Below are 25,014 nucleotides of genomic sequence, written 5' to 3' on the forward strand. Positions count from 1 at the left end.
TTAAGTATTGTTTCTCTTGTTATTATTTAGTATTTAAATGTTGCCGTATTTTTAGACTGATATTTATTTGTTTACTTGTAGGTACCTACATTCGATAAGTTCTTTGTTGTTGTTTTTCTCATGTTTTTCACTTTATGTACATATATTCAAACACAATTCTGTATTGTTCATGAATAAAGATACTATGACTATGACTATGACTATTAAAATCGAAATTAGCTAATTGCGACTATCTTTCTCTTTTACCCCAATGTAGGTGTAATTAGAGGGACAGAACAAGATACCCGCTATTTGCGAACTTTAATATTCGTGCTTATAGCCCAAACAATTTAATCAAATTGACGAAAAATTGTTCCCGCCTGGGCGGCTACCGGGAAAATCGAAAATCGTCAATAGCGGGCATTTTTCTCTGTCATTTTTCTCTAATTATGTTTTAGTGAGAGTAAAAGAGAAAAATTCCCGCAATTTGCGAATTTCGGTTTTCACGGCAGGCCCCTTGGTTTGGCCTTATCGAGGAATTAAATGTAAATCGAGCTTTAATACTTTTTATTTTTCATACTGGCTACTCTTTCCCAGAACTGTCCTTGTCTAATTGTCTATTTTCAGTATTTTCTGTCACCCTATTTGACTTCGTTTCGTTTTATAATTAGACCGACAGACATTAAGGATATAATTTAATGTTATTTTTTATGTGTGGCAGCGGTAAATACATTTTTATATCACACTATGAAGTGAACGATGTACTTGGTGATTTATACTCAGGATTTTTTTCAGTACGTAAATAATTTCAGGAACTGTGTGTTTTCATTAGGTTTCCGTGGATGTGCATCTGACTCCAAGTAGTTAATTCATATCAAGTTTTTTTGTACTTCGTGTCATGTTGAATTGACTGTAAATAAGATATTAATGTTAATTGAAATCAAATAATCATCTAGTAATTAGATAATTATTATGTCTTGTTTATATCTTAACAGGATTGTGTTGGTGAGATTGAGTTCGGTGGAAAAGGCTGTTTTATTTATTTGATTGCTATTTTTCAGCCGATACTGGGCTCATCGAAGCATGCCCAATAGAATAAACAAAAATGCCACGGGATATTCTTAGTGATAGCTTTTCAGTGTTAAGTATAGTAGAGGTACACAATAATCCATGTATTTGTTGTATAATCTTTTAATATTTCGTAAAAATATCCCTATTATCATATCTTATTTCTTATTATTTCAGCATGAAGATGAAGAGAATTGGCCTCTAGAAGAGAAACCATCATGTAGACAAAATGATAAGAATGTAATACACATTCCATTGAATAGTCAAAAAACTAAAGATGACTGTGCATGCTATTACAATTATGGGTAAGATATACTATTAACAGTTTTGAATGATTTATGGTTAGTTTCACTACATTTAAATCAACCGGGATATAAACCGTGATTACCTTTTATATTGTTTTTATTGAGCCATTGTTACCCATGAACAAGATGTATGTAACTGCGTTGAAATAACAGGAGCTCAATAAAACAATATTAACAGGTAAACACGGTTTATATCCCGGTGGATTTAAGTGAAGATATACTATTTATAATGTAAATACTATGTAAATAATTTCAGGAACTGAATGTTTTCATTATTATGTTTCTGTGGATGTGCATCTTAATCTGATTAGTTAATTCATAACAAGTTATTATATTATAATCTTTAGTTTCAATATAGGTATCTGATTGAACTTCTTTGCAAAAGTTATTTCATTAGCTAGTTTTTGACAAGCATGTATAAAGTAAAGGCGCATTTACATGTGATCCATTTGATGCATTTAGTTACATTCCAGTAATTGGTTGAGCAACTGAATTGTATTCTGTAGTTAGCAATGTGTTGAATATTGCATGCACTTGCTTGTGCCATGTAAAAGGGACTTAAATAATATGTTATGCTGTTAACATAAAAGTTGATAATACAAGTATTATATTTTCATTAAGACTCGGGGATGGCAACACTAACAGGCAACTGGACCCTGTATATCAGTACAAAACCAGCAGTTTACCAGCTGCTTCCAGCATCAATCAATCATGGGATGAAATAGTTTGCTCTGCTTTAAGATTGAGTCCAGAAGACATTGCAAATCAATTAACATTACTTGACCTGCCATGTTTTAAAGCTATTCAACCAAATGAACTTACCACTTGTTGTTGGAACAAAGCAAACAAGCAGACTGTGGCCCCAAATGTAGTGGCGTTTACTAAAAGGTTCAACAGGGTAAGTAATCAATGCATTTAACTACATTCATTCTTGATAAACTTACTATTACATACATAAGTGTGGGATGACAAAGAAATTTAACACAAAAAAGAAATGTTATTTACGACTAAATGGTTCCGCTTCAGCATAATGCTAACCTAAAAGTCAAGTACAATGCACTTTTATAACCCCTCTCATATTTATATTCTTTTATTTAATATCATCTGACACCTTTGTTGTAATCAAGTCTTACAAGTTACATTTGGGACTTCCACCTGGAGAAATATTTATTATTTTAGTTAAAATATTTTTTTTGTCAAAAACTCCATTTTTGATACAAGCTTTTATCACTGACTACTTTTCTTTCAACAGGCAACTAGTACTCATCAAGACTATTGTAACAAACAACAAACCCATCACAATTAGGTTGCCTTATATTATCACAGAGATCCTATGGTCACCGCCTGTCTCCATCATCAGATCAGTTTGATGGTATAATAGAAAGGAAAAAACGGAACCCTTATAGGATCACTTTGTTGTCCGTCCGTCCGTCTGTCGGTCAGTCAAGACCCTTTTTCTCGGGAGCGCGTGGAGGTATCAAGCTGGAATTTATATCAAATACTCAGGTCTACTGTCCCATGGAGCTGTGAAAAAAACAAACTTCTAAGCCAACACAACCAAAAGATACAGACAGTCGTTTATGTCGCAAATTTTCGACACTCGCAGAGTATTTCCCTTGAACTCAGAATCTTGAAATTTGGTACAAAGCAATGTCTTATAGCACAGAGAAAGGAAAAATTGCGAAAACCGTAAATTTTTAGTTACATCATGTAATAATACGAGGGTGGATTGAAAAATTCGCGGCCTGAATATCTTATACCTTTAAACGAGCAATTCTTGTATATATATATATATATATATATATATATATATATATATATATATATATATTTCCGGGATCTCGGAAACGGCTCTAACGATTTTGCTGAAATTTGGTATATGGGGGTAAACAATCGATCTAGATTAGTCTAATGTTTGGGAAAACGCGTGTTTTCGAGTTTTCATGCGTTTTTCTTTCGACGCAGAATATGGTCGCTAATTTCATGTTGCCGGCCACTGTCCGTCTGGTCCAGCGGGTTAAGATGCGGCCTGCTAAACGAGTGTTACGGGTTCGAATATCGCCCGGTGACAAACTTTTTTTTTTTTTATATGTTCAAGTTTATATATAATTTTTTAATTTTTATTGTTTTAGACAACTTTAATTTAGTAAAAAAATGTAGTTAAGATTATCACCTATAGACCACCATATTACAATAAATAGTTATAACCGAGCAAAGCTCGGTCGCCCAGGTACTTAAAAACAAAACAGAGGTTTTTTAATTTATTTTTATTTTTCTTCATAGTCCCCGTCGAGTTGAATGCACTTGTTCCATCCGGATTCCAGAGCCATTACACCACTTTTGAAGAAGCTTTCCTCGAGGCCTTCAAAATAGGCATCCACCTCAGCTTGGACCTCGGCGTTGCTTGAAAATTTCATACCACCCATATGTTTTTTTAAATTGGGGAACAGATGAAAGTCCGATCGTGCTAAATCGGGTGAATAATTCAAACCCACGTTTGACAATCTCCGCCATCGATTTCAGTGACGTGTGAACACGTGCATTGTCCTGGTGGAAGATAACTTTCTTTGTCAACATTCCAGGTCTTTTTATCTTCAGAGCCTCGCGTAATCTGCGTAATAACTCGCAATAATAGTCGGAATTTATAGTTTTACCTCTCTGGAGATAGTCAACCATTATTATTCCCTTTGCATCCCAGAAAACAGATGCCATGACTTTATTGGCCGACAAAATTGCTTTGGCTTTTTTGGGAGGCGGAGAACCAGGACGAACCCACTGCTTCGATTGCTGTTTGGTCTCTGGTGTATAGTGGTGGACCCACGTCTCGTCCATAGTTACAAATCTGTCCAAAAAGTCTTGAGTATCGGCTTCATACAGGTCTAGACATTCACGTGAATTAGTACGGCGAGCGATTTTTTGTTCCACTGAAAGAAGCCTCGGGACCCATCTCGCCGACACCTTGGAATTGGAAAAACCTAATTCGTTGACTATAATATTTTGAGTTCTTTCATAAGAGATGCCTACGATGTCAGCTATTTCCCGCACCTTTAATCGCCGGTCTTTCATTATCATTTCGCGTATAATTGCCACATTGTCCGTGCTAGTCACCGTTGTTGGCCTCCCGGGACGAGGGTCATCTGCGATACTATCTCGTCCACGCTTGAATTCAGCTGCCCATTTTTTCACCATCGTATATGATGGACAGGATTGCCCTAATGTACTTTGCATATCATCATAAATTTGCTTCGGTGTCAATCCTTTTTTATGCAGGTATTTTATCACAGCACGCTGCTCTTATTTCTCAATTTTCATGATATCTTGATTGCTTTTAAATATAGACGCCAATTGAAATTTCGCGGGAAGACATTTGAATTATGACAGTTCAAAATGGCGGCAGAAAAAAGAAAAAAGTTTTTTTTTTAATTGGCCAGGCCGCGAATTTTTCAATCAACTCTCGTATATACCTACAGGTTTGTACGGAACCCTCGGTGAGCGAGTCCGACTCGCACTTGGCCGGATTTTTTATTATGTTATGACATGTAAATATATGAGCATTATTCTGTTGTTACCTGTAGGTAAGCTTTTGGACCGTACAAGAAGTATTGAATGGCCAATCACCTAAAGCAAGAGCCGAAACCCTGGCACATTTTATTAAAGTAGCAAAAAAGTTACATGACCTTAATAATTTGCATTCTCTGTTTGCTGTCATATCTGCGTTGAATAGTGCTAGTATATATAGGTAAGTTGATAGATATTAGTACATACATTGGTAATAACAAATATAACAATAACATTTTAGGAATAAGCTTAATCTTTGACAGTTACGTGTAAGTAGGTACATATATATATGTTTTATGCTTGTCATATTTTTTTTATTAAAATATGGCTTTACTGATTTTGCTTAAAATTATGAAATTTCACAAAAATGTCACAATTTGTGTATTTATTTAAGCAGTATACCAATCAAATTAGATAAAAAAACCGTTTTGGGTATTTAATGCCCAGCAAGCTGGAAGTCGTTTCGTAGAAGTCGCTAGCGCCTTTGTAATCCGATTTTGCGCAATCCGAGTAGGTGTGCTTTACACTACCTTAATATAGGGGCAATAAAGTCGTGTATACATATTTTTGGCACTTTTTTCGTATCAATATTTTCAGACGTGGCCGTACATTTTGGGGGCCTTGGGAGATTTTTTTTCCTTGAATTACCAAATTTCTCGATATAAAAGCAACCCACTAACACTATCAATTACAATGGCAATTACGAGCATGGTTTTTTGTATAAGACACTGCACTGGTAAAAATTGTTGTTTTTTTTTACAAATGTGTTTTCGAATTTTATCATGATCATACCAAAAATAAAGAGATTGAAAATGGCGGTCATTTATTACAACTTTGACCGCGTATTCATGTAGAGCAAATTTTCCGTTAGACGTATACCATTTTCGAGCTACAATAAGCAAGAAACTGAAAGAGAGCAAACATTTTTGCACGCCTTTTGGGATTGCGCCAGCTCGGATTACGTTTAGGGCCAAATTAATGCACTAAAACGATTAACAGCTTTCTGGGAATTAATTATTTAAATAAATCTGATTAGATTGGCCTAAAAACTGATTTCATAAAATAAGTAACTTTTTTATTGATGTTTACTAGATTGACTAAAACATGGGCATGCTTATCAAAGAAGGATAAACAACAGTTTGATAAACTAGCAGAACTGTTTGGCGAAGAAGATAACTGGACAGCCCTGCGAGAATATATGAAAAGCATATCTTTACCCTGTATACCTTTTATGGGTAAGTTCAATAAGTTCATTTTGAGTTTATGGAATAAAATTTGTCATTATGAATTTCATGTTAATATGAATTTATCAGAACATACCAGTTTCGTGGTAACCAGTCTGTTTTATATTTGTGGTACAGTCGCTATCAGATATATCGGTGCGGCCAAGGCGCTCACAATTTTTTTAAACACGAATCTATTGTCAAGGCGGTAGGGTGCATGTTCAGATATTTTCGAGCACCTCTGCCGCTCTGATATATCTTATGGCGACCGTACCACTGAAATGCTGTATAATTGTGTATAATAAAATCACGTTGTTGTACAATGCATACTATTGTTGTTGTTAAAACACTCGATAATGGGGTCTGGATCAAAGGATAAGGAGCATTATATATACTCGGAGTGGCGATAAGCGCCATCGCATCTGAAAAAGAAATTCGATTATTTTTTCTAAAGTAGGTACAGGTTAAATTTTACGATAGCCAGGATTATTGAAATTAGATCAGTGACAGGATATCCCGCATCTATGTAGGGTAATGCCACCGAAAGATGACCGACCCCCACGTACAATTACACGTTTAGTAGTATTTTTCCCTAAAACTGTAACTCTTCCTCGAGGCTAACATTTTAGTTCTAAGACAATAAATCTACGTATGCGGTCTTGAGCGGTTGCTGCGTTCATGCTTCGCGCTAAATACATCGTTTGTATGGAAATATTATTAAGATGACCGCTTCAAAACATAAGCCTTTAGTTGCGTATAAAATAGAATAATTAATGAATAATGTTTATTTCGGATTAATAAAAATCTTTATTTTTGTTAGTACACATATGTCAAAAACATTGGTTATTAAACAGTTTTTTAAAATACAATACATTGAAATAATATCATAATAATAACATAAATATTGATATAATACATATATTGATATGACTTTGCCCGTTATTGACTATTTTCTTTAATTTATTAAAATATGAGTAAGGGTATAGCCGGGTATGCATGGCCAAACTGCCTTTATCGAAAAAAATAAATTTAAATTTGATAAAAAAAAACTTAATTACCCTATATATAATATATCTAGTTCTTTCATCATAAATTAAGCCTCAAATGCTTCAGGTTAAAAAAACGTGCAAAAAAAAGAAAAAAAATATATTTTATTACAGCCAAAGTACTAATCCGATTTCTTTGTAATTTGGATATGTTGTATAAACAATTAAGGTCTTTTTCTAAAAAAAAAAATTATTGAATTATCCCTTGAAAAAATAGCAAAAAATTGAGCTGAATTTTTTCCAGAACATTAAAAAAAATTACGTGCGAGATTGCGACAGTTATCGGGTATAAAGTACTATTTAATGCTATTTATCCTAATGATCCGGCCCTCTATAAATGAGAACACATTAGGACTCTTTCTGACATTCCTCTTTTCTAACTGAAAAGTTTTGCTGATTTGTCATTCTGACCTCCACCAATGAATATAGCTGCCAATCTAGTAATTAGGATATTATATAACTGTCAAGTTTTGTTACTCTCATTGTTATCTACCATTTTCCGGGGCTAGCTCTTAGTCCACTGTGACATAGTATAGATAATTGCCTTCGAAACGAGGTAGGCCGAGACAGAGTCGCCGTCATTGCCTACGTCTCTCACAAGGGTTAGTGAGGCCGCACTAGCTATTGCTTTAAGAGATTTCTAGTCTTATTCCCAAAAAGCTTATTAAGTATTTTTGTTTCAGGTATATTTTTAACAGATTTAACATATATAAACATTGCCCACCCAGCTCGTTCGCCTCACCGGACTGCCAAAATGGCGGTAGTTTTAAAAACAATAGAGAAATACCAGATATCGGAATATGATATTACACCTTTACCCCATGTAGCCACATATCTTAACAGTGTCCGTTATATAGAGGAGCTTCAGAAATTTCTGGAAGATGATCAGTACAAGTAAGTATATTCAACAAACAGAACATGCAACAATGTGTATTACCATAAATTGATCTTCGTTGAAACCTGCAGTATTTAACTAGAGCTGAGCTTTATATAGGTGACTAGAAAAAGATTCCAAATATTAATTTACTTAATCTTATTTTTTATTTTTGCATTCCTAAGATTACGCCAGTCCCATCGTACCTTAAACTAAATTACAATCATCAACGGCCTGACAGTATACTGACTAATATAACTATACACAAATAAATATACCTCATTTTCCTCTTCGAGTTTGGTGTCGCCAAGATGCGTTGAAATGCGCCTAAATCTAACCTATTAAGTGACTTCATCAATATTTGTCTTTTATCTTCGTTCCGCACACATTCCACCAATACATATTGAACATCCTCTACAACATTTTAAGCTTCGCAGTTCGGGGAAAGCTCCCTTTTCATCATAAAAACCGGCCAAGTGCAATTCGGACTCGCACAGGAAGGGTTCCGTACCATTATCTATAAAAACGGTCACCCATCCAAGTACAGACCCCGACCGACGCTGCTTAACTTCGGTGATAGGATGAGAACCTCGAGATTTGAAAGTAATATAAATTTTATTCTGTTTTTAGTATTTTGTTGTTATTAGCGGCAACAGAAATACATAATCTGTAGAAATTTCAACTGGCTAACTATCACGGTTCATGAGATACAGCCTAGTGACAAACGGACGGACGGACGGACAGCGGAGTCTCAATAATAGGGTCCCGTTTGACCCTTTGGGTACGGAACCCTAAAAACGAACGTTTTTTAAAGAAATGTGTCCTGAACGAAGTCTTACTCCTATCTACTTAGTTAATTTGGAAAATAAGGCTAAAGGATGTCCTAGTTTCGGGAAAGTCCCCCGCGCTTTTTACCAGTTATAAATAGTGGGTATTTTGGATTAAAAGTATTAAAAGTGGAGTAAGAATTAAGATTAAATAAAAAAAATCTGATAAGGCCCGGCGGGGTTTGTTCTTTGTTTCAATTAGGACCACAAGTTAAAATCGAAGAAAAACACCTCGTATATTCTGCTTGCGAGTTAATTGCAAATTTATTTAAACTATGTGTTTTTTCAGATTGTCACTAAAGCTAGAGCCTCCCTCGCCCGTCGGCAGCTGCGCCGGATCCAAGGAATCTGTAAAAGAGAACGGCGCGCCCGCCGCCTACTCGCTCTCGCCTTCGCACCGGCTCGGGTCCGGCTCGCTCCGCCTTCATACCAACTACCCCCACTCCAAATTCATACCGACACACAGGAAATGTAGATCGCTGGGATCTAAGTACGTATTTGTTCATATCCTTGTTTTATTTCAAACTTAACTTTCTTGGAAGTCTAAACGAACTAGTTAGAAATACTTCATTTTTTTACGTCTCCTTATTGTGACTGGTTGATTGTTACTAACTCAACATTTTCTTCAGTAATTTATGTGATACACATTAATACACAGTGTCCCTGAACTGAAAACATTTTTTGGTAAACAAAAGTTGAATCCTTTTTTTCAACACGATGTTGGCAAATATATTCAGTAGGCACCATTCCTCTTCTAAGGTAAATAAAATAGATGCAGTTAAATTTGCGCAAATACAGCCATGCTAATTTCCGGTGTCACAACGCGTACCTTTTGCTGTCATATATGAAACAAAAACGAAATCAAAGTTTAACTTCACTAAAGGGTTAAATGATGACTTATTTTATTAGGTTCAACTTCTGTTAGCCGGATTATCTCAGGCACACATAGTGCTATTATTCGTTTATTCACATCACTATCAGTTTTAAGTATTCGCATTTTCGATTTGTTTTAGACATATTAAACAAATAAAATAAAAAAAACTAATGGTTGCATTACACTTATGCATTTAGACATAATCATGTTTTTTTGATAAGTATCTATAATGTTTTTTTTCCTCTCATGATCGGTACATAGGTTTCGTAGCACGAGCTTGCCAAGAAATTTTCACAAGGTCAATTTTGGTGTTGGGTGAGTCCCTTATTCCCTTGATTGAAGCAAGACAGCTTGCATTGTGTTGTATTTGAAACGTAGATGATGCCACACTTCGTATGCAGAACGGTATCACTAGCATGCTTTTTGTTCGTCAGTATTTTTTTTTTTAAATATAAGAAGGCATTTTGGTATTTTTTGTTAGAAATAAGTTGTAAATTATGTTAAGACGAGGTTTATAGAAAGAAAAACTGACAATAAATCTCTCACCTTTGATGCTTGATAGTCTTCGGTGTATTAAAATGTCTCTACTTGGGCAAGTTTTTTTACACAATATGGTTTTTATATTCTAAATTTATTGTTTTAAAAACAAATATAATCAACTAGTAAAAATAATCAAGCAGTCTATTTTTGAAATGAGAAACCATATTTATTTCTAAATTAAACTACTGTACTAAGTTATTAATACAGACGTTACTAACGCATTTAGAAATACATACATATTTTACTTAAATACTTCCAGTCGAATCTTATTGTTTTGCAATAGAATTGTTTGTCAATGTTTTTACGTGTTAAAATATTTTTAGTAGCTAATTCTACAAGCACGCTGGGAACTGGAAATTATATTGCACACATAATATATGAATACTGCACGGTCCTCCGTTAACATGACTATTAATAAATCATACTATGCACTCACGATAAACGGTTTATTGGTAGGTAACGTGATTGATAAGAGTAACTGTGAGCACAACAAATAATAATAATTTAATATTATCCCTTCAAAGTCATGATCAAAAATTATTCATTGATTCTGTGTCGGTGTATTTTGTAATGTCATAAATAACGTCCAGTTTCACTGCATTTACTGATAGTGCTCTTAATAATGTATTCGCATTATTCATGGTGTGACTGTACAAAAACTTGTCGCCGATTAGCGCCGCTTCTGACTTAATCAGTGTACCTACATTTAAACGTGGACTATTTCGTCATTTTGGGATTTACTACTGATCAAGAGGGGGCACTTACATGAATAAATTACATGATAATTGATAATGTCATTATATTATTGCATAGTGTACATTTAAACGAAATGCCTTTTTATGATTTTACGTGTCCTGTAAGGACAGTCTTTGATTTGAGCGAGTAGTACTAAATTACTTAAGAAGTAATCGTTTATTTTGTTGCGCTTTTTCTTTAAAACAAGTGAATAAAATTTACAATTGAAGACTTGGCTACACAATTATGCATACTTTCTAAAGTAAGTATAACAAGAAATTCCAGGAACGAGTCCAGAATTTGCGTACCGTAGTTTTTCTTTCTTTTTCTTTAGAACTTTTAGTGTTGCCAAAATTACCATTAAACTAACGTCGATCTTAGCGGAGAAAGTGCATTGTTGCGAAGTAGATTTGATCATGTGTTTAGCCAAACACTGAATTTTAGTAGTGGTACAGTCAGTTACCATCGTATCGGATAGGATAACGCCCCAAAGGTACGTATTTGAAACAATATATACATACATGTATGTATATATATATATAAATCTCTATTTTAAAACTATTAGCGTTCAAAGATGCTTTTGTTTCGTATTCTTATCTGACACTATTGTACTCGTACCACACTGGTTTAATTGAACGCAATGGGTAACAAAACTAGAGCAGTAGGTAATAACATGAATAAGTTAAATGTTTAACGTAAGACACTACGTCACCACCACTACGTTAATAAAAAACAACAAGTAGGTACTAACTAACTAAATAACTAACGTTATTGTGTACCAGAAAATAAAGTCCACTCAGTTGTAATATAAACGTAGGTGGCATAAACAGGGTGTCGTGAGCGGATGGGCGTAGTTGCGCGATGACGCAATCGCGATGCCATTTTAGGATAGCGGCCACTAAGAGCACGCTAAATTGACGCACTGTGTTTTGTCTACAAGTCTAGAACAAGCAATGTGGACATTTTTATCGAGTTATTTGGTAGTATTAGGGTTAATGATAAAATTCATTTTAAAATACCAAGAATTTAGAATGAATAAACACTATATATATAATTACTAAGATAAAAAGTGAAATAAATTATTTAGCTTAAATACTGTATGTAACGAAACGAAAGGCAAAGAATGAGAGCCGTAAACGTTTAGGTCATACTAACGAATATTTACTTTGGATTCAACCCCGATATCGCGAAAAAAACTACTCTCCCGTAGGAAATTTCAACATCAGTACCCCTAGTGTAACTAAATTCGATTTCCAAACGTGACGTACGCGTTTGCGTTTAGTCTCATTTTGTATTGGATTTCGAAAGAGCGCGCCAAGCGGGACGTTTTGGAACCTCAAAATCCTATACAAAATGAGACTTAACGCAAACGCGTTCGTCACGTTATGATGTCGATCAAAGTTACACTAGGGGTACTGACCAGCAAAATGTATGAAACAGCCAAAATTTTTTTCGCGATTTCAGGGTTCGTCCCATAGTCAAAGTTGCTCAGTATGACCTAAACATTAATGGGTCTCTAAATTGATTGTCTTACTTGATTTTGGTTTGCATTCTGTTACATACTGTACATTATTTATAAATATTGGCTTAAGAGCCCGGTAACGATTTTAAAGCAAAAATGTATAATTTGATAGATTTAGTCGTTGAAATTGTACACCTTTTGTTACGTAATATCTAAATAACAAGTATTGGTTTCTATTAGCACGTCTCATCTTGCCTTTTTAGGGTTTCGTAGTCAACTAGGAACCCTTATAGTTTTGCCATGTCCATCTGTCTGTCTGTCTGTCCGAGGCTTTGCTCCGTGGTCGTTAGTGCTAGAAAGCTGAAATTGGGTATGGATATATAAATCAATAAAGCCGATAAAATCGTACAATAAAATCTAAATATTTTTTTTTAGGATACTTCCTCTGCATGTAAAATGGGGGATGTTTTTTTTTTGCTTTAACCCTACAGTGTGGGGTATCGTTGGAAAGGTCTTTTGATAAAGTGAATATATTCGGAGATAAACGCTCCGAAAGAAAAAAAATGGGTCCCCCCCTCTAACTTTTGAACCATAGGTCAAAAAAATATGAAAAAAATCGTAGAAGTATAGCTTAAGAAAGACATTAAATGAAAACTATAGCGGACACGATCAGTTTAGCTATTTTTGAGTAATCGCAAAAAGTTTCCCCTTCATAGTAAAAAGACGTACATTCACAGTTCACCCTTGGTTTACAATCTACTATACTTTAAGCTCCAGTTTAGCTTATTGTGATGGAAGAGTAACTACGGAACCCTACTCTGAGCATGGCCTGACATGCTCTTGGCCGGTTTTATTATAATGAGGTCGCAAGCGTGCGTCCCCGGTAATAGGTAACGAAAAGGGACAGTTTTTAAAAATTCATCAATAAATTATGGTGGTAAATTATACAAAATGACGTATAAGAACAGTTTCAGCAAATGTTGAAAATTGTTTAAGTATCAAAATTACGTTGAAATTAAGTCTATTTTCAGAGAAATTGTCACTTGTTTTGAAGTAATTTCTGGAGAAAATTCATTGCGTCTAACTTCATTTATTACTTTAAATTTATAATAACAAAAATGTAGTTTATTAAAGTTGAAGTACAGGATATGTGTAATACAAAATTACAATTTTTAGCAGTCTAAACTATACGAAATTTACAAATAAGATCGACAAAATCAGTGCTTTACGCGCGTTTACCTAACCATCCATCAGAAATAAATCATTACTAATTAAGTGAGTCTGTTTAAAAAAAAATGATATATTAAAATGAAAGATAGCAAGACGTGCTAATAGAAACCAGTACCTGTTATTTCTAATAGTTAACAAAAGGTGTACAATTTCATCGACTAAATCTATCAATTTGCATCCTCTTAAAAATATACAAAAAATGAGCATAATCGCAATTCTATATTTTAACCACCCAGACCGCTTTGACATTTCCCCAAAAATTGTTTTTTTTTGTTCGCACTTATCCGTTTGGTATTAACTTTTGATAAATACATAGCTGGTAAAAAAATCATCCGTCTCGCAGACTCTTCTGATAAATTGTGTTATTCATATTGTACCTACTGATAAAGATGACAATTTATATAATTTTTTCCCTTTTGTACATTCTTCAAATAGCACTCCATATTACTCGAAAGAGAGAGTACGTGTTCTGCAAAGAAAAACAATAAAGTATGGTATGAAAAAGTTTTCAAAATGAAATATGCACAATCACAATATCAAAGTAACAAAACTAAGAATAAATACCACGATTTTGACGTTTCTAAATACATTTCTAATACTCTATACAATACACTTACAACAGATATGTGTTTAAGTGACAAACATTGTTTTCAATTATAAGATCGTTGACTTAAAAATCCACAAAATAATGCTTTGATTATCAGAGATGCTGTTTAACGCAATACAAAAATGCAACTGTTTTAATTGGCTAATTAAATACACTTTATTAGCTGACTTCTGCACCCTCTGACTCATACAATAAAAAAAGACAACGTATTGTTTACTATCTAATGACTCATAAGTGCAAATTGTATACTTACTTGTACACCTAGCATGTTCTAGCTATTAGACGGAACACTTTGTGACCGCTTTCTGTATTACAGACCCTTTATTGTGTTTACTTTGTTATCAATCACTTCCTTGTTTCCGAGACGCTTCGATAAAACTTGTAAAAGCAGAGAATGCCCGAACTTGCGGTATCATTCCTTGTTCATTGGAGTATGCGTAGGCATACACATACTCATACTTTATTTTATATTCTGTGAATTTACACCATATGCAGGCGCATATGGTATACGGTGATAAAGAGTATGCCTGCCTATGTATACTAATCTAAATAGAATTTAATCTGGAGTCGGACCAAGCTAAGTTTGGAAAGCAATAATTTGACAACCCTTTTTAATTGCTTCTTAGCTGTTACAAAACGTCAATTTTCTCAAACGTGCAATTAAATATTGTCTATTATGTTCTGAGGACTGTACCTAATGGAATTTTCATACAAAAATGAAAGATGCCTAGGATTGCTTGCTGGCCTTTTGTTACAATGCACAACGATCATATTGATTTTTTTTTCTAATTGTGGGATGGTTAATAGATTCAAATATCCACGTTAAGGGCTGTTATACACGAGCACAAATTAAGTATATGAATATCCCATTAGTTACTAAATAAATTCAGATATTTGTAATCCTCTGAATTTATTGAGTAACCATAGATATTCAGATTCCTTCTTAATTGTAACTAGGGTGTTTTAGCCCTAAATGCGTGATATAAAAAGCACAAATAAAATACGTCCTCGAAAAAAGAACATATTGATGGGAAAAATGAAAAAAAAAAAAAACATTATATAATTCGATTTTACTATTTGTTGGTATTTTTGAAAAAAAAAAAATATGAGTTCTGAAGAAAACATCGACGAAATGTTAGGTATCGATTATACTCCGTCGGCATTTAGAGCGGAGGCAGAATTAATTAGCCTTAAACAACGTGCGGCCACCAAAGTCAAAGGCGAAATACATTAATGCCTTCGAACATTTTGTAAGCTGGAAGAATAATAAAAATGGTCACATTTTCTTACAAAACTTTCAGTGAGAGTGAGAGAAGAATTTAACTCAAATTTGTGTGATTACACAAAGTTTAGGGTGTATAAATGGTATAATTGATCGGAAACCTAGTTTTAGGAAAGACTTTACGAGGTTTCCGTGGGTTATTAGTATATAATATTTAAAAAGTGCATAATTAACTACTTTTTGTATTTGTTATTTTCTTCCTGCCTTCAGATACAAAGTATGATTATGTCTTTTAATAAGTCGTAATAGAAATATTCACTCATCAATGCATGCGTGTATAAAAGCTTGTTTATTTTAAATAAGTTGTACTTTTGCTGACTTATATTTTTCGTTCTAGATCAATGTGTCACTCTCTTGTTAGTTAGGTAATTGTCTTTAGTGGGTCTCTATTGTTTCCCATAAAGTTTTAAGTCATAATGTATTGTTTGTCCGCATTTTCGTTACCCATAATTTGGTTTTTCTCAGAAACGCGTAACTTTTCAGGTTTGCCATAAAACAAACTTAACCTAACCTAACCTATCTAGGATAACCTAAGAAAAATCCGGAAAAGTTAACGGTTTCAGAGTTATGACATGATTATATGACTATCATTATATTATGACTTTCAATAATTATGCCAAACAAAGGGATCCGGTCTTTAGTATATAGTCTTCTTGGCACTACTTGCACGTTCTTGCCTTATTCTTATTTTGTCACTATATTTAGGTACACTGTGTTTTTTCACTATTCCGATAGCTTTGGCATGTTCGAGGAATTGCGTGTGTATTTACAGAAACTAAGCACTACAGTAGGCGGTCTTATGGTACATACGAGTATTTAGACAAAAATTAATACGTACTCGAAATTAGACTGCTGATCATGATTAGACTGATGACTGAATGATCTGTAACTTAATTATATGTATATTTCATATTCTGTTTAAATACCTATTCACCTGTTACAGTTTGTATAAACATGAAACCGTAGAAGTTACATGGAAACTGAATTAGAAATCTTAACTGCTACCTAGCCTAGTCGTTATTCCCGTTAGAAAATTGTTAAGTATGTATATAAGAAAGGCTTTTTTTGTTTACAATGACGACGAAAATTCAAGAAAATTTTGTCAGCTATCAATTTGATAGCTTATTGAAATTTGCTTTAAAATATTTTTTTTTTGTAAAAATGTTTCTTTTTCAACATTTTATCTTAATATCTATTACCTTAAAAATATATTGAATGTTACGTTATGTCTCGCTTTTGGCGCCACGAGCGCATGCTAAAAATGACGCCAGGAGAGCTATTTTCGGAGTTAAATTAAAATTATAAATAATATAATTAGAATTCCTTGATCATCCTCCTCTATAGGAATCTTGATTTAATTTCTTAAATGTTAATAGTTTGTGAGATATTGGCCAAAAATAAAATACCTTTTTTTATTGTTGGAGAACGAAGTTCCTTATCGGATGGTACGGACTTGGCGGATGAGAGCTAGGGGAATAAGTGAAAGATTTTTCCGTCACAACCCATACGATTGAGAAAGGATGAGAATGAGAATAAGAATGAGGATGACGGACACGAACACGTAGAACATGAACATGAACAATTGAATATGAAAATGATTTCCTCATATTATGTAATGTGCTGATGTGAAAAGCAACTTCATTCCAACCGAGTATTTTTATAACTTTTGCAGTTTTTTATATGCTAATAAACGCTTAATAATATATTTTTTAGACATCATTCCGAATACAATGAGGTATCACACGTATTTTAGGAGCATTATCTCTATTTATCGCTAGTTTGAACTTGTAGACTCGACTAATAGCAATATTATTTTAGTATTAATTGGCTAGTGATATAGCCGAGGGATCTGACGAGCAAATTTTTATACAGATGTATATTATTGTATATGTTCAGAGTAATTGAGATAAATGTGACAACCCGCGCGCTATTATCATCCGTGGCAAGTTTTGCGCGGTGCGTCATATCTTTTATTTCCTTCTGATTTGCTGGCTTCTCTTAAAGGATATGATAATTCACGCTCGTTTGCCATTTATTTGTCGGGTAACAACATTAATCCACAAATAACTTCCTACTATTCAATCACAATTTATAAATGTAACTTATTATCATTATTGGGGTTAGATATAGGTATGTTGGTACTCGCAGCGCTGTTGGCCTAGCCAAGGTGACAATCGCTATCGCTTCGACAACGTAACGCTTTGTGTCTCTCTATCACTCTTCCATATTAGTGCGACAGTGACAGTTGCGTTTCGATCGCTACGGCGCATAAGCGATTTGCATATTGGCTATTTGATAAGAAAATATGTCGATGGAATGTAAGGGATTTTAGGGAAGGTTCAAATAAACAACAACATTTGTATCTATATAATAAATTGTATAGTTTAGGTTAGTCGTTCGTAGATATTTAAGTCATACTGAAACTACATATAATTTTAAAAACTATAGTAGATATTTAACATTTTCTTTAGGATCGACGATAGGATCATCCTGTAAGGTACGGCCCCCTTTTTAGGTTTCCGTACTAAACAGGTACAAAAGGAACCCTTATGGGTGCGACTATGTCCGTCCATCTGTCTGTCACATCGCTAAATATCTCGAGAACCACTTAAGGTATCGATTTGAAATTTGGAATAAATAGTTATGAACAACGCTAACCCTGACTGGGTCATTGAAAGTATTTTTTTATCAACTATGGAAATGTCCAATATGAAGAGGGGGCAAAATTTCTATTGACTAGGTAGAAAAAATATAGATTTTAAGAAGGAAATATTAAAAAAAAAAATCGTTCCCCCCATATCTCCGAAGTTTTACATAATATTAACATTACTATAAATTTTACAGGAAAAAACAATCAGACCTTTATCTTGGTAACTTTCTTTTTAATTAACAAGAAACCTTTCCAATTTCAGTTTGTAATTTAGCCAATTTTAAGTGTATTAGTTACACCTGAAATTTCTAGGAGATTACATTAAATACACCTTTATTCAAATAAAAGATCAATTGTTGAAATCGGTTCACATGATAGAGAATTATGCTCGAAAAACCAACATACGAGCATTATATCGCGCAAATTAGTTAGACAATTTGCCGATAGATAAATAAATAAATAAATATAGGACATTATTACACAAATTGACTAAGTCCCACAGTAAGCTCAATAAAGCTTGTGTTGAGGGTACTTAGACAACGATATATATACTATATAAATATTTATAAATACTTAATAACACCCATGACTCAGGAACAAATATCCATGCTCATCACATGAATAAATGCCCTTACCAGGATTTGAACCCGGGACCATCGGCTTCGTAGGCAGGGTCACTACCCACTAGGCCAAACTGGTCGTCAAATGAATAGATGGCGCTGTACACAATTATACTTAGAAGGTGTTACCCAAGGAGATCCGCTAGCCATGCCCCTATATGCCCTTGCTACATTACCTTTAATAAATAAACTCAAAGACGACCATAACACCACTCAAGGCTCTGCCCAAGGTAATATTAATAACCTATTTCAATGGTGGAAGAAGATAAGTAGCATAGGACCTGTCGACGGATATTTCCCCCAAGGAAAAAAAATCATTAATAATAGTATCGAAGTCTGACAAACAAAGAGCAAACCTTATATTCAATAATACGAATCTCGTTATCTAGGAAGTTACATCGGAGAAGGGAAAGAAGAATTTGTAAAAAAGAACATACATAAATGGGTTTCTACTTTAGAGAAATTATCATTCATATGTAAAGATTCACCACAAGCTGCTTATACTACTCTTACCAAAGCTGTACAATTTCAATGGTCCGTTCTGTTACGAATCCTAAAAGATGCCGCAGAATACTTTGATCCTTTAACAAATACCTTACGCATAACTTTGTGACGTGTCATCATTAGAAGCAGACTTATTTTCTTTACCCATTCATAAAGGTGGCTTAGCAATATCCGATGGTGCCACCACTTCAAATTTATACTATGATATGTCTAAAAAAAGCTGTTCAGTTCGTTCATCCTCCCTAATTGAAATGAAGCATATGGAACTCGCAAAACATCACAAATTCCTGAAGGATGCACGTAAAGAATGCCACAAACTGAAACGAACTCACGACGATAATCTTTTAGATTATACTTTAACCCCTCAAAAAAAGAGCCATTGAAAGATCAATTATGACCAAAATTAAAACAAAATCCTCCAAATGGCTATTCGTTATACCCAAAAGTAAAGATCACTTTGACCTTTACAAAACAATAACGATTTCAACATTGATCATGCCCTTTGTTGTAAAACTGGCGGTCTAATCACAAGAGGTCAGAATTAAAAATAAGGAATCTCTTTTTTGAATTATGCCAACAAGCATGGGAAATTGTAGTCAAAGGTGAAGTCACACAGGTCACTGAAGGTGACCCTGGCCCACGAGGAGATTTAGCATGCAGTGGTGTGTGGGTTGCACAGAGGGAGGCGTTATTTGACATCCGATTTGTAGACACCGACGCTCCCTCTTACATCTCACGCCCTATTGTTTCTGTCCTGAAATCTGCCGAGTCAGAAAAGCAAAATAAATACTACCAAGGCCTGCGAGTTGCGTTGCGTCATGCCACTTTTACACCCCTTGTCACCTCCGTGGATGGAGTTATTGCACGACAATTAGCTACCTTTGTTAATCACCTCGGGGCAGCACTTGCATCGCTGAGGCAGATCCTTGTCTCGCGTTTTGGACTGGCTGAGAGCTCGAATAATAACTTCAATAATTAGAGCGACCAGCATCTGCTTTCGGGGCACCCGCCCCTGGAAGCCAGCAGCGAAATTATTTGGTTTCGATGATGATGCCGCCCTTCCACACTCCGACTGATAGACTGACTTCTGAACTTTATCATTATCATAGTTAATTTTGTTGTATCCGATATTTATTTATTTAATTTCTACTGTTATAAACTGTATTGTATTTGCTGAATAAATGTTATATTATACTTAGTATAGGTACTTCTGTTGAAAAGTCTTTCGCCTTTATCGTTACACGAGATAATTCCAAGTTTGTACGAAACCCTCGGTGTGCGAGTAATACGAACTCGCACTTGATCGTTTTTTTTACCTCAGAGACGGGTCAAGAAACTGCATGCAATAATTTGATACATTGCTAACTCTAGATAGAGATGGGTAACTACCCGAACTTACCGAGAGCGGGTATTTACCCGGTATATACCCTATATTTACCTAGCAGTGGGTAAATACGCGGCGCTTTTTTAGTTTGTCTTCTAAATTTGATGTGTTAAATGGTATGTGAGTTTAAATAATATTAATTTTAATAATTGTTTATAACATTGCATATAATGTATATTCAAATTAATCACGTAAAGGTTCATTGGTGAGGTAACTTATCAGTCCAATCATGAAAATCGTGTAAAATTATTCTCTCACCTCCGGAATTGTTATAAAACGTTATTATGTACATAAAAAAAGTGTTAATAGAAAAAAAGTGTAATGTCACAACTGGGGAAGCTCATAATTCAAATACCTATAGTCAGTTTTATAATGCAAGTGTATACAAGTACCTAACCTTTTTTCTTTAGGAAATCTTGTCTACTTTAGTTTGTACATACCTATTACACTTTTCAATATTAATGAGATTCCTAGATATATGAAAAAGTTAACTTTTCTCCCCCTCCCCGAAACCAAACCCCTCTCAGACTGAAATTAGATTGTTTATTATGAACGTATAAGTACAATCGCCTACGCTCACGGTGTTCCAGTTAAGAAAAAAAAAATCCCTTATTACCTGCCTACTGCCTACCTGCAAGGCGTTCAAGCGAGTATCGCCCTAAGGCTGGAATACCGCGAGCGCAGGGGATTGTACATAAGTACTAATTTACTCAAATGTAAAAAAAAGTCCTATTGTGGCATTTTTTTATGATATATCAAAATTATATTAATTCTAAGAAAAAATCCTTCATTACAACTGCAGGTTTCACTAAACCATTTCATTCTGAATGACACACAATAATTACAACCTTAGTGGTATATGTCTCCATTTTAATACAAATCGACATGTGCAACAAGAAATGAATCTACCTGTTCATTTGGGTGTAGATACGGGAAAATACCGGGTAGATGGGTATTTATCCGGGGAAGGGTAAATTGGGTATTTACCCGCGACCCATCTCTAACTCCAGATTACAATGAATTCAGTCGATCGACCAATTACCACGTAAGCAACATATCGCATGCAAGTCCTTGATCCGTCTAAATGAGGCTTATGAGAGTTGCGAAAACTTAATCTTTCGAAAGGGATCACGAATTCACGTCATAAGAAAATGATGAGGCACGAGGCAAAAGAAAAAATGTAGTTGTAATCGTAGTTGATGTTGAATTTGAAACCTTTTGCAGTATATTCGGAAAGGGGCAGTCGGACGAGAAGACGCCGGCGGGCTCGGTGAACCTACTCGACGACACGCTGCTCGAGTCGCCGGGCTCCGTGGTCGGGGACAAGCTGTCCCATTCCTTGCCGCAAACGTAAGTCAAGCGCCCGCTATTTATGCCTGAACTATGTAATGGGATTAGGGACTTCCTTATAAATGAAATTGTTACACGGCGGTCATGGAACAATATTGATGGAAATACACCAGCTGAGAAACAGGGTATTACATGTTTTTACGCTTTCGATTATTTTAAAATCAATATAAACTCATCTATCCATAGGTAGCTTTATATGCAGTAACAAATCGTTTTGACGTTTCATAAAGAGTAGCTGATTTGGTTTGACTGGTAAGCACACTACCCTATTGCATTGTGATGCTGAATTGTTAATATCATACTATTAAGTATAACAAAATAAACTTTCGTTTTACTCGTCATTTACTTTAATACATGGGCGTTTCAGTATTTACCGTTTTCCGCAAACCTCTCTTGGCAAGCCTGCGGTAGATCATGTCGGTCTCGGTCTATTCAGCCACCAAAAAACGGTGTATCTCTGGAGCTACACCATAAATGTTCAGCAACAGACGAAAACGCCAGTAATGATGATCATTTATTACCCTGTAGTGTCTTATTTTCATTTCGATACAATAAATTGATTTGTGAAGGCTTGACTTATTCGATAAGATTTACTTCTAAGTACGCTCAACCAGGGGTGGGAGGGGGTTAGGGTCGGCAACGCGCATGTAACTCCTCTGGAGTTGCAGGCGTACATAGGCTAAGGATACTGCTTACCATCAGACGGGCCGTATGCTTGTTTGCCACCGACGCAGTATAAAACGTTTTCAATTTACACTCACTAACCACTAACAAACAGAATAAAATACTATTAGAATTAAAAAAAACGTGTTTATAGTTTGTGTCACTGTTACGTTCGTGTAGAGATTAAGTAACCCAGCATAGCGAGATTTAGTGCTGTTAATAAATTAAATTAAGTCTCAATTGTTTTGTCGTAGTAATCCTTCGAAGGCGGAAGCTTCAGAATGTCTGTACGAAGGTTTCGTGAGAAGAAAAATCGTGTTGAGGGACGGAAAGAAGGTGTCCCTTGCGTCGTGGCAGCGCTACTGGCTCATGTTACACGGTCAGCAGCTCGACTTCTTTGCCGCCAAGTCTTTTAAGGGGTGAGTATATGTCACGATTTTATCACGAGATGTATAAGGTATTGAGGTGAATGATTAGTACAGCTACTCAGAGTACTAATCGCAAAAACAGTATTGAATTAATAAATAAGTGAATTTGACTTAAGCGTACGTTATTAAGCTAAAACAAAAACCTTGAAGAAACTTTTTGGTCCATCTTGCAGTTGCTATCTTGTAGTTGTTTAACTTGCTATCGGTACGATAACGAGTCCCTGTCATTACATGATTTTTAGCCCCGACGCAAAAAGAAGGATACATACGTTTGACGGTTATCGTATCTCCCAAACGGGAGCTCAAATACAGGTCCATTGAGGGAGTTTCCTTGCGGTGGCTCTTAGCTATGTTTGATAAAAATTGACCCAGCAGTTTGAAGAGTATCAGCTCTGTTCCAACTGAAGTAAAGTAATTTTGCCATAAAATGGTATAATTGCGTGGTTTTTATTTTAAAATTTTAATTAAATAATTCGGGTCGTTTGAATAAATGGAGAGGCCATAATAAGCATCATAATGTAAGTACTTTTAATATTTTATTCCGAGCGCAGTAGATATCTACAAGGGGTGATCCAAAAGTAATGATAATCAGTAACCCTAGTGTAAATAAATTCGATTTCGAAACGTGACGTACGCGGTTGCGTTTAGTCTCATTTTGTATTGGATTTAGAAAGAGCGCGCCAAGCGGGACGTTTTGGAAACTCAAAATCTTATACAAAATGAGACTTAACGCAAACGCGTTCGTCACGTTATGATGTCGATCAAATTTACACTAGGGGTACAGTATGAAAGACACATCACATGTTTAAATCATATTTTATTTTTCTATCTAGTCTCCTAGTAAGTTGATTGAAATAGCCACCGTTTCTCTAGACCTTCTATTCATTAAAAAAAAGTTTATTTTGACCCTTATAAAATAACTTCACAGCGGCTATTACTGCGTATCGTCCAAAAATTTGTTGCTTCTAAGATCTTCCTTCAGCCGTGGAAAAATACGCTGGCAGCTAGATCTGCTGATTATGGGGGGTGTTCTGGCAATTTGAACCCTGCGTGAGGTATGGCAGCCACTGCAACATGAGCCTCGTCCTTTGTTCGGCCGTTTGCATTCTAGGCTCCCAACGAGCGGAGACATTTTTCATGAGTAATTCATTCGTGTCCAATACAGCCACACGCGATCTTTGTGAGCTCAACTAGATGCCTGATAGGCATCCATCTATCGGTTAACACGAGATCGTCTTTTTTGACGTTTTATTTAGTAAGGATGATAGATGGGCGGTCTTTGCGGCGTTCGTCTTAAGTTGATGTTCTACCCAGGTTAAAATCCTTGTACCCGCGTACTGTAGAATTCGGAGGAGCAGTGTCCCCCAATGTTCCCGCCAGTTTGATGTGTATATTACAATTTTTTTTCAAACAGAGGTAGTAGGTAAAGACTCATAAAAAATTTCTCCATTTCCAAACAAATAAATGGATTTAATTCTATTTTTTAATTTACTAGCCAAGAACCGCTTTAAAAAAAATGTTTTTGCTGTTGTCACCCACTATAAGTATTTGATTATCGTTAGGCACCTTTGGATCAGCCCTGGTATTGTAAAAATGTATTAGTAAGTTATAGTGTGCGAGTGAGTGAAGTAGTTGTCTGACCGGCAGCACGTGCCGCGGCGACTTCCGCGACGAGCGCTACAAGACGCTGCCGCTCGAGAGCTGGACGGCCACGCGCGGCGAGTCGTCGGACTCCTTCCAGCTCATTCACCAGCACGGCACGCTCTACAAGTTCAAGTCAGTACCGAACTTAGTATGTTTTGCTG

General features: G+C 35.2%; 1 protein-coding gene across 3 annotated transcripts in view; it reads left to right on the forward strand.

Annotated features, from left to right (window-relative positions):
• The first annotated feature begins 230 nt into the window (after positions 1 to 230).
• The window catches only part of LOC133515796 (ras-specific guanine nucleotide-releasing factor RalGPS2), a 34,445-nt gene continuing 9,661 nt past the window's right edge, over positions 231 to 25,014 (forward strand). Inside the window, exons 1-11 of one of the 3 annotated variants that reach the window (XM_061848387.1) lie at positions 231 to 773; positions 1,041 to 1,135; positions 1,225 to 1,352; positions 1,974 to 2,250; positions 4,928 to 5,091; positions 6,003 to 6,145; positions 7,863 to 8,073; positions 9,170 to 9,370; positions 21,993 to 22,118; positions 23,036 to 23,200; positions 24,842 to 24,985. In XM_061848387.1, coding sequence (XP_061704371.1) covers positions 1,085 to 1,135; positions 1,225 to 1,352; positions 1,974 to 2,250; positions 4,928 to 5,091; positions 6,003 to 6,145; positions 7,863 to 8,073; positions 9,170 to 9,370; positions 21,993 to 22,118; positions 23,036 to 23,200; positions 24,842 to 24,985 — 1,610 coding nt within the window. In that variant the 5' untranslated portion in view covers positions 231 to 773; positions 1,041 to 1,084. The remainder of the gene's footprint in view (positions 774 to 1,040; positions 1,136 to 1,224; positions 1,353 to 1,973; positions 2,251 to 4,927; positions 5,092 to 6,002; positions 6,146 to 7,862; positions 8,074 to 9,169; positions 9,371 to 21,992; positions 22,119 to 23,035; positions 23,201 to 24,841; positions 24,986 to 25,014) is intronic. The other 2 variants (XM_061848404.1, XM_061848395.1) reach the window with 2 other exon arrangements.

This window comes from Cydia pomonella, chromosome 1 (genome assembly GCF_033807575.1).
Source record: "Cydia pomonella isolate Wapato2018A chromosome 1, ilCydPomo1, whole genome shotgun sequence".
Taxonomy (NCBI): domain Eukaryota; kingdom Metazoa; phylum Arthropoda; class Insecta; order Lepidoptera; family Tortricidae; genus Cydia; species Cydia pomonella.